The sequence below is a fragment of the Trypanosoma cruzi genome, genomic scaffold (assembly GCF_000209065.1).
Source record: "Trypanosoma cruzi strain CL Brener 1047053517161 genomic scaffold, whole genome shotgun sequence".
NCBI classification, from domain to species: Eukaryota; Euglenozoa; class Kinetoplastea; order Trypanosomatida; family Trypanosomatidae; genus Trypanosoma; species Trypanosoma cruzi.
Genome location: NW_001849569.1, coordinates 206,355 through 215,566, shown reverse-complemented (window position 1 = coordinate 215,566; position 9,212 = coordinate 206,355). Strand labels below are relative to the sequence as shown.

At 49.9% G+C, this 9,212-nt stretch overlaps 10 protein-coding genes across 10 annotated transcripts, besides 8 other annotated features; all 10 read right to left on the bottom strand.

The window, feature by feature from the left end:
• On the bottom strand, positions 1-544 carry Tc00.1047053511735.88 (hypothetical protein, conserved; the record flags this gene model as incomplete). Its single annotated transcript, XM_800771.1, has 1 exon — positions 1-544. A coding segment is annotated over one exon (544 nt), but the record flags the coding sequence as incomplete, so codon positions are not given.
• Positions 1-9,212: a sequence feature (heterozygous, Esmeraldo-like haplotype).
• On the bottom strand, positions 734-892 carry Tc00.1047053511735.79 (hypothetical protein, conserved; the record flags this gene model as incomplete). The annotated part of the gene is made up of 1 exon (XM_800770.1): positions 734-892. The coding sequence occupies one exon, from the start codon at positions 890-892 to the stop codon at positions 734-736; it is 159 nt and encodes a 52-aa protein (XP_805863.1).
• Positions 989-1,014: a sequence feature (AT_rich).
• Positions 1,196-1,378: a mobile genetic element.
• On the bottom strand, positions 1,558-2,184 carry Tc00.1047053511735.70 (hypothetical protein, conserved; the record flags this gene model as incomplete). Its single annotated transcript, XM_800768.1, has 1 exon — positions 1,558-2,184. The coding sequence occupies one exon, from the start codon at positions 2,182-2,184 to the stop codon at positions 1,558-1,560; it is 627 nt and encodes a 208-aa protein (XP_805861.1).
• On the bottom strand, positions 2,208-3,242 carry Tc00.1047053511735.60 (superoxide dismutase, putative; the record flags this gene model as incomplete). The annotated part of the gene is made up of 1 exon (XM_800767.1): positions 2,208-3,242. The coding sequence occupies one exon, from the start codon at positions 3,240-3,242 to the stop codon at positions 2,208-2,210; it is 1,035 nt and encodes a 344-aa protein (XP_805860.1).
• Positions 3,265-4,206, bottom strand: Tc00.1047053511735.50 (hypothetical protein, conserved; the record flags this gene model as incomplete). Its single annotated transcript, XM_800766.1, has 1 exon — positions 3,265-4,206. One exon carries the CDS (start codon positions 4,204-4,206, stop codon positions 3,265-3,267), a length of 942 nt encoding a protein of 313 aa, XP_805859.1.
• Tc00.1047053511735.40 (hypothetical protein, conserved) lies at positions 4,386-5,216 on the bottom strand (the record flags this gene model as incomplete). The annotated part of the gene is made up of 1 exon (XM_800765.1): positions 4,386-5,216. The coding sequence occupies one exon, from the start codon at positions 5,214-5,216 to the stop codon at positions 4,386-4,388; it is 831 nt and encodes a 276-aa protein (XP_805858.1).
• On the bottom strand, positions 5,671-6,060 carry Tc00.1047053511735.34 (hypothetical protein, conserved; the record flags this gene model as incomplete). Its single annotated transcript, XM_800769.1, has 1 exon — positions 5,671-6,060. One exon carries the CDS (start codon positions 6,058-6,060, stop codon positions 5,671-5,673), a length of 390 nt encoding a protein of 129 aa, XP_805862.1.
• Positions 6,318-6,364: a sequence feature (AT_rich).
• On the bottom strand, positions 6,438-7,193 carry Tc00.1047053511735.30 (hypothetical protein, conserved; the record flags this gene model as incomplete). Its single annotated transcript, XM_800764.1, has 1 exon — positions 6,438-7,193. One exon carries the CDS (start codon positions 7,191-7,193, stop codon positions 6,438-6,440), a length of 756 nt encoding a protein of 251 aa, XP_805857.1.
• Positions 7,316-7,342: a sequence feature (AT_rich).
• Positions 7,510-8,127, bottom strand: Tc00.1047053511735.20 (hypothetical protein, conserved; the record flags this gene model as incomplete). The annotated part of the gene is made up of 1 exon (XM_800763.1): positions 7,510-8,127. The coding sequence occupies one exon, from the start codon at positions 8,125-8,127 to the stop codon at positions 7,510-7,512; it is 618 nt and encodes a 205-aa protein (XP_805856.1).
• Positions 8,191-8,214: a microsatellite.
• Positions 8,353-8,380: a microsatellite.
• Positions 8,414-8,440: a microsatellite.
• Tc00.1047053511735.10 (chaperonin HSP60/CNP60, putative) lies at positions 8,579-9,212 on the bottom strand (the record flags this gene model as incomplete). Its single annotated transcript, XM_800762.1, has 1 exon — positions 8,579-9,212. A coding segment is annotated over one exon (634 nt), but the record flags the coding sequence as incomplete, so codon positions are not given.

The following is a 9,212-nucleotide window of genomic DNA, read 5'->3' as shown; positions in this document are numbered from 1 at the left end:
CGCCAGAGACATTGGGCTTTGGTAGCTCTTCCACGCATCGGTTCGCGATGCCAAAACAGTGGCCGAGGGATGCCTTCGTCACACTCGGGTCAGCCAAATGCCCCTGCGAGGGTGCCAAGTGATGATAGAGACACCGTGAACCAAACTTGCACGCACCATTTTCCCAAAACTGCTTGCATGTCTTTCTGTTTCGCTCCACGCACGGCTTGACGGGCAGGGAGCGGACCGAACCGTCGCCACTTTCCCACGCGGCTTCTTTGCCTCCATGTGAGTCCTGAATTCCCGGCAGCATCGCTGTCATGCGGGGGCCCTCCTCACCATTTCCCCGCCTTCCCCCAGCTATTCGCGTCGCGTATGCTTGCATCTGTTCCATGGTGTGGTGTGACTGACGCATGTCCACCACCAGAGACGTTTCCCAAAATGATGCTCCCGTGCAATAAGCAAGCGCACGGGTGGCATCCTCGGTTGTGAAAAAATCGCGGCGCGACGGAAATGACGCACGGAGAGATGCCTCCAAGTCAACAGCAACGGTTGGCTTCTTCATGACAAAAGCACACGCGTCAAAATGCGTGTATGTGCGCGTGTGTCCTCGTTCTTCTCGTGGGGCGCGGATGCCTGAGAGGAGAGCGTGAGCAGACAGAGCGCGGCACCTTGTGACTGCACCTTTTCCCTTTTTGCGCCTTATCTCTCGCTGTCCTCGTTGCGTGCATCCATGGGCCATGGAAGGAGTCCTTTACTTCCTGCCGCCCTTAAGCTTAGCGATGGCCTCCTTCTCGGCCCTCTGCTGTTCACGCATCCTTTGTTTAAAAGCAATGTCCGCCTCGTCGTCATCCAGGCGCTCCTTCTTGGGAGCCTTGAGAGGCTTCTGCTTGCCGCCTTGACGGGAGGACATTGTGGGGGGATGTCTTCGTTGTGGCTGGAGCGGTCGCTTGCGCAGAACCAAAGATGAGAGGAAGAAGACAACAAGAGAAATTGCACACCCACACGCAAATATATTTATTTATATTTATATATGCTCGTTAAGCGCTTTACAGAAACAAACACGCTCGGAAATAATACAGATGCAGAATGTGCACCTGGGCCGCTAGCCAGATCCTGAATTTGCCAATAGTGGTAACCAAACAAAGTGGGTATAATAAAGGAACGAACGAAACAATATTGGACACGATTCATCCTCAAAGTTTCGCACCAAGTAAAAATAAAAATGAAATAATTGAAGTCCTCTAGACGTTATTGGATCCCTGTTTTCTAGAATCGCGATCAGCCAAAAAAACATAAAGTAGGAAAAAAAGGTCGTACAGAGTTAGCTTTATCGGGATACATAAATATCAAATTAGATACCCCGCTTACCCCGCGAAATTTCTCTTCGCAAGCTCCTAGAAAGGGAAATCAATGCATGCATCTAGTATCACGGCAGGAATACGACACAATTATTAACTTATCTATATTTCAAACAACTTTTATACCAACATGCACGCTTCCACTACTAATACAACAAAATATTTTAAAACAAAATATGCGTTAAGAAAATCAAAACCAAAAATAATGCATTGACATTCAATCACTGCTTGATTCGACAGGGCCCAATGCTAATAGCCGCAGCATGCCGACTTGCATGTAAACTTCAAAACCGTATTTTCTCGTAGGAGATTCCACTCCCAGGAAAGGAGCACTCATAGACTGCCCACCCTCAACGGCAACCTTGCTAATAAAGCCTGTCCAGGTTACTGTACCGTCCTCCACCAATTTCTGGGGCGCTTCCTTTTCTTCGCCTGGTGGAATGAGCAATTGCACAGTTTCCTGGGGCATTTCGTTCGGCATGGAATAGGTGACAAGCACCGTCACAGAAATCGTGGTGGTGTTCCTTATGAGGGCGGAGTACACGATCTTAGGAGACCCCATTTTGGCAGTTGGAAGAACGGACGATTGAATGTAATGCGAAAACCTAAAATGCCATGCATAGCAGTAAAAAAATGTGCGTGCGTGCACACAAAAAAAAGAGAGAACAAGGCACATGACAGAAAAAAGGGAAAAGTGAACTCCACAACAATGAGAGAGGGAAAAAGACACGCACAGCACAGACTCCCCCCAACCCTCTCTCCCTTGTTGTGACACGGACGCGGGAAAAGTCAAGAGAGGAGAAAGCATGGAGAACAACAAAAAAACGGAAGCTATTTGCGGCATGACCTCCCCTCAACCAGACGCGTTCATGCATCGCAACTCGACCCCCTCCCCGTCGCCTGCAAGTAATATCGTTCAGCGAGGAACCAATTGCACGCCCTAAAGTAGTTTTGTGCGTATTGCTCCAGTCCCGAAAGACCGTAGTCGAGGGAATAGGCGCCTTCATGCACGTTAATCGCCAGGAGTGGGATGAGATCACTGCCAATGGGGCACGCACCGTGAGGAAACTCCACGACATCAAACTGCTTTCCTGTCCAGACAAGGTAAACCCAACCACAACGCTCTTGGTGCGAGAGAACCACGACCGTTAACAGCCGCTTCACCTCCTCCACCACATCTACCGATCCGTCGCGGCCGTATTGCAACTGAAAAGCCTCGCGAAGTTGTTTTGGTACCGCCGTTCCCCATGGCCGAAGCGACTTGTAAAAGAAACAATAGTTGAAGTGCTCGGCCGCCGCGGTGTGCGCTGCTGCCTGCGTGGCATCAAACGACGTTCTACGTATGACGGTCTCAAGACTGTGCCCCTCCAGTGAGGTGCCTAATGTGTGCCGGTTGAGCGTCTCCACCGCATCGTGGTGAAAGATATTGTACTGCACATCGAACTGTCGCCTGGAGATAAATGCCGGAATGCCGGACGCGACTGGATAGTTCAGTCGAGGTCGGCTAAAAAAGCCTGCATCATCATTCGCCCTGTCCGCACGTTCTGCCGCGGCCTCCGTCTCACGGAACACGGCCGTCACCAATTGGGGCGAAGATGCGAGCATGTCTGTTTTGAGAAGCGCGCCCTTTGGAACGTAGGCATGGTAGCCATGACGTAACGTCCGGCGCATTTGCTGCACAATTCCCTTCGCGTGCCTTTCTACTTGCCCAGGAGAAAGACGGAGAGGCCCGGATGGGCAGCAACAGCATGCATGCAAATGCGTCCAGAGAGAACAAAAACAAAGAGGCATAGGCAGCAACAGCAGCAAAAACATCCCATGAGTTATCCATCCCCACGCATGCGAGGACAAGAAGGGCCCCTTCGCCTCTCTACCACCCAATTTCTTCCCCTCCACCACCATTCCTTCCTCCGTCGCCACCGTCTCATGGCAATGGCTCCTCCGCCGTCACGGCTACAGCATTCGCCTTCTCCTTTCGCGCGACGACGATACGCGCCAGCTCCTCCAGGAATCGTTTCTTCTCAATCCCGTACTTCGCCAGCACCGCCTCAGCTGCACTTTCATCCCGCAAGGACAGGACCTCCCCGCAAATGGCATCCGCCAGGTGCTTCGCTTGCTGGTCCAAAACAAAATTCTTCCGAATCTCCTTTTGCCGCACCAAAATGTGCCGCCGGACCCGCTCCCCGTATGTTGAGCGCAACTCGGGTCCAGATCGCTTCAAGACGAAGTTGTCAAAACCGCCGTCCTTCTCAACCTCAAACATCGCCGCCTCCACCATGGGCACCTGCACCCAGTGGCACAGCACGTCACTGTAGTGTATGCCGGTCTTCACGTAAGGGTACTTCAGTTGCCGATAGACGTTCTGAACCCCTCGAGAGGTTCGTACTCGCTCTCGAACGCGCTCATTAAGCCAAATGACATCCATTTCATGCGGGGCCTTTGGCAGAAGGGTGCGCGGGGCCACGCCACTCATACGGTAAAGCGAATAGCGATTGACTTTGTTGCACCACGCCGCCCACGGGGGGAGCCCCATGGACACATATCGATTGATGAGACCGCGCGGAGGACCGTGCGGTGCGACGGTGGTCTCGGGGTTCAGTGCGAACGTTGAAAACAGACGTCTGCCAGTGCCCTGCAGCATCCCCACTCCTACAATGATCACGCCTGTTCCCACACACCGGGAGAGAGAAACGGAAGGGTGGGGGTGCGAGAGGAGCAATAGCAACAAGAGCACATCACAAAATATGCCGTCCCTCTCCGTTTCGGACTCTGTCATCACAAGTAACGCAGCCAGAAAAAAGATCGCGGCGGCACCCCGCCCTGTTACTCTCGGCGCTCTGTAGGCATCACACATATGCGCCGCCATCTGTTCATCTCAAAGATAACCACCCCCAAAGCAACAAAAAGTGAACCTCAAAAAATTAAGAAATAAACTGGAAGCGCCCGCTTCCTTCTTCCTCCCCTATGCGGAGAAAATCGACAAATAAACAAAACACCATGGACCCAGAAACAAAATAGGCAATAAAAAAATATAAACCGAACGGCTTATGGACGAGGAAATCGAACAAGTGGCATCTGCAGTGGGAAAGGGGCGTAGCCGCATATAGATCCATCCGGCAGCGAAACCGGAAGCACAACAACCCCGCCAAAGGCCGCAAACACCGGACACGCCGTCCCGCCAAGCGGCTTTGGGGGTTCCTGCGGCATTGCTGTCGTGGCCCTCAGAGCCCCACTGTGTGACCTTGGAGCCGAGGAGGAGTAGTTGTTGGCGGATGATGGCAGGGCAGCCAGCACCTCACGGTTCCCTTCCTTTGAATTCAAATCCGATGGTCCGCCAGAGACATTGGGCTTTGGTAGCTCTTCCACGCATCGGTTCGCGATGCCAAAACAGTGGCCGAGGGATGCCTTCGTCACACTCGGGTCAGCCAAATGCCCCTGCGAGGGTGCCAAGTGATGATAGAGACACCGTGAACCAAACTTGCACGCACCATTTTCCCAAAACTGCTTGCATGTCTTTCTGTTTCGCTCCACGCACGGCTTGACGGGCAGGGAGCGGACCGAACCGTCGCCACTTTCCCACGCGGCTTCTTTGCCTCCATGTGAGTCCTGAATTCCCGGCAGCATCGCTGTCATGCGGGGGCCCTCCTCACCGTTTCCCCGCCTTCCCCCAGCTATTCGCGTCGCGTATGTTTGCATCTGTTCCATGGTGTGGTGTGACTGACGCATGTCCACCACCAGAGACGTTTCCCAAAATGATGCTCCCGTGTAATCAGCAAGCGCACGGGTGGCGTCCTCGGTTGTGAAAAAATCGCGGCGCGACGGAAACGACGCACGGAGAAATGCCTCCAAGTCAACAGCAACGGTTGGCTTCTTCATGACAAAAGCACACGCGCCAAAATGCGTGTATGTGTGCGTGTGTCCTCGTTCTTCTCGTGGGGCGCGGATGCCTGAGAGGAGAGCGTGAGCAGACAGAGCGCAGCACCTTGTGACTGCACCTTTTCCCTTTTTGCGCCTTCTTTCTTCTGGCACAGGATGCTACTCTGTGCCCCTATGTGTGTTCTTTGTATTTTCTACTGTGTTTGACCATTAAAATTATAAGAGGGAAAAAATGTCGAAAGGAAGCAAAATATCAGTTAACAAAAAAATAAGAGTAAAATGGAAAAGCAGTCTTAAATGCTATCAATATGGCGCTAATTCTACGCAGCCACTAGGTGCTTACTCAAAAATAAGGATATTCATTTCCGTTGTCAAAATATCCAGCAAATTTCTCTGCACAATTTAAGCTGCGTGTATATGTGTGTTTGCTTCTGATCACCCGTGATGAACACGGCTACTCAAAAAGTAGTTGGTTGTAGGAGTAATTCCTGTTGCCACGCACATAGTACCATAACACCGTCAGACTGTACAGGCCCGGAAGACTCAGCATACCTCCCAAAATGAGCAAAGCACAACCACGTGGATTGTCTCCCACAATTCGTAAGCAAGCCAAACCCAACGCCAGAAACGTGATGCCCGCACCAAATAGAGCAAAGCCCACAAAAAATGCACGCCATCCATTCCAATAAATGTTTTCAATACGCCATCGTGCTCCTTTAGGATCTTTGGAATCCAACCAGTGATATATAAAATGTAAATGGTCATTACCTGGCCCTTTTTCCACCACCTTCACATTTTTCTCCCTCATCGCACTCGGAACACTTGGCATCTTGGCGTATTCCATCGCTAATTGAAACTGAAAACACGCGGACACGCAAAGAAAAAAAAAAAAAAAATCGGAAAGATAAGAAACATTAAAAAAATATTATTGTGGTGGCAAACCAATGCAATGCAGCATTTTTTTTTTCTTCTTTTTTTGCGTCGGTGTCAGTATGAACGCACAAGTAAAATATTTTTTCTTCCTCAATGGAAAGGCCATGGCACTATATTTGTTCCTTTTCCCGCATCCAATGTACAAGACAACCAGATGAAAACAGCAGCAATATATATTTTTTAGTGTTTTTTTTTGTAAAAAAAAAAAAAAATAACAACAACAAATACTGCCAATCGCATTTGGAGCCTTCTTCTTTTTTTTTTTTTGTTTCGTTTTGTTTTTCAAGGCTACACTCCCACAGAAGAGAACGGCGGGGCTCCGGTATTCTGAAAGAGGTGTGGATACTCCCGCTTCAGCGTGCCAATGATGTTGTCGACGGAGGCCCTGATATCTCTTGCCGACCCGGCCGCACGCGATATGGTTCTAACAAAATTCAAGTCATTGGCCGATGCGAGACACGCAGAAACGGCTGCCACAACTTCCTGCTGCTGTGTTTGGTAGCCTTGAAACATGTTAGGATAGCGCTGAGCAAAGAACTGATCAAGCGTGAGTTTTGGATTCAATCTCGATGCAACCTCATATTCCTCCTTTATCCGCCGCTGCTCTCTGTACGGTAGCAAGGCCCGCATAAGCGTAAAGTACGACACGGAGGAAAGGGGCAGCTGCCACCAAGGAATGTTCTGCATGATGTTAAAAGGGGAATTTTTGTCGCTGACTTGTAAAAGGGCCATAAGAAGAAGCAGCGAGGTCAAAAAAAACATAAACCGAAAAAACATCATGGAAGAAGGGGTCTGTTGAGCGCCGCACGTCCCGCTGCTACAACTCTCAGGGCCCTGCTGCGCGTATTGCGGCATGGCCTCTTGGATCTTTTGCGAAAAGCGTTCACGCAGGTGTCGTTCCCGCTCCAGCTCCTCCTTGTCTTCTTGATCCATTGCGGACTTGTTCGCCTTGTCTTGTGTGCGGCGTGTGGTGCACATGTAATTCCGTGGCTCCATTAGAACCAATGAAGAGAATAAAACCCGCTTCTGCAGTGCTCTAATCATCACTCGACCCTTTCTCTCGTAATATCCACTCCTCAATATTGCCGCTATAAATATACAGATAATAATGCCAAACAAGCGTAATCTCGCCTTCTGTTCCTCGTTACTGTCAGAAACCGACAAGCAAAAAAAAAAAATAATAAAATAAAAAACTAAAAGATCACAGGCTCAACAGCCCTGGCAGCACGCATTAGAAGGAAAATAAAAGTCAAAATAAGCATCCAGTCACGCTACAATTCTCGAAAAAAGCGGTAACGCAAACAAATCGGGTCACTTAGAGAAAAAATAAATGACCGACCTTCATCCCCATCATCATTCATCAGTAAAGGGAGTAAAAAGATGTCATTTTGCGTATGTGCATTCGTACTTTCACCCGCTTGTTGTCATAGACCTCCCGATCAATGCCCAACTCCTCTGCTCCAGGCAAATACAGCCAACACCAGTTGTGGCCCAGATCTTGAATCCCCGTACGACGGTCCTTCTCACGAAATTCGATGAGTCTGGGATCAACACGGACTTTGTACTGCTCCCAAAGCTTCTGTGCCACATCCCTTTTTCGCAGTGGGCAGTTGATAAGAAAGCCTTGACCCCATGACTGTCGTCCAAACAAGAGATATCCTGTGTTTACTCGCCAGTAAACATCAAGCCACTGTCTCTTGCGTGCGGCAAAGTCCAGAAACTCTTCATTGCGCTCTATAAAACGATCATATTGATTTGTGTCAGGGTTAAAACACCAAAGCCCTTGTCGAAGTTCCTCCGTAGGCGTCACGGCGTGACCATCCTCGATGTATTTTCGTGCCATCTCGAGTTTCACAAGACGTTCCTCACCGGCAAAACCACCATTTGGTCCAAGGATGGTCCGTGTGAACAGCAACGGTACGTACTCCAGCTGCAGCTCTGGAGCCATCTCGCGAAAGAGACGCGTTAGCCGCAACATTTCTCCCCTACCCTATACAATTTCACAAAAGCCGAAACTCCCTCGGCTTTATTTCTCCACAGCAAAAAAAAAAAAAAAAAAAAAAAAGTGTAAAGATGACAGTGAGACATTTCCATGCACATAAAAGAACGTCCCCAACACCTCCTCCCGTACCACCGTTTTCGCTCACTCACGGAAAACGCGTCTGCCTTGCCATTGACACAAGAAGAACAACGACAACAAAAGATATATATATATATATATATATATATATGTTTTGAACTGTGAGCAAAGCCACTCTCCCATGACACACACACACACACACACAAACACAGCTATCATCATTGTCATCTTTGTTCTCTCCCCCGTCGCTTGTCCCTCTTATTGGCAACATCTACTATCGATACCACCCGCTGTCGCATTGCCGTTTATTACCAGACTGAGGATTACCCCCGCCGTTTCCTCCCTTCTCTTATTCTGTCTGGTAATCACATACACTGGCCTCTGTGGTGATCATCAGACCGGCCACCGACGCCGCATCAACTACACACGAGGTGACTACTTTTACAGGGTCGATGATGCCTGCTTCAAACATGTCAACGTAACGATCATTCTGAGCATCGTAGCCCATACAGCTATCTTTATACTCAGCAACATTTTCCACTGTGACTGCGCCCTCTTCACCTGCATTTTCGCTGATGCGTTTCATCGGAAGACGCGCCGCATTTCGCACAATAATTACGCCTGTTCGCCGATCCTGTTCCATTTCCTCGTCAGCCTGAAGAATCTTATCCAGCTCCTTTGAGGCATGAAGAAGAGCGGCCCCACCACCTGCGACAATTCCCTCCGCCAATGCGTTGCGCGAGGCATTGAGAGCATCAATCACACGATCTTTGGATTCGCTGATCTCCACTGATGAGCGCCCACCCACGCGAATAACGGCAAAGGTTTGGTTCAGTTTTGAGATGCGCTCACGAAGCTTATCCTTTGCTTCCTCGGACATAGCACGATCCAATCGGCCCTGTAGGAGACGGAGGCGTGGGGCTGGGTCCACCCACCCGGTAATGGTGGTGCTATCCATATTTTGTTCCATGCGCTTCGCAGAG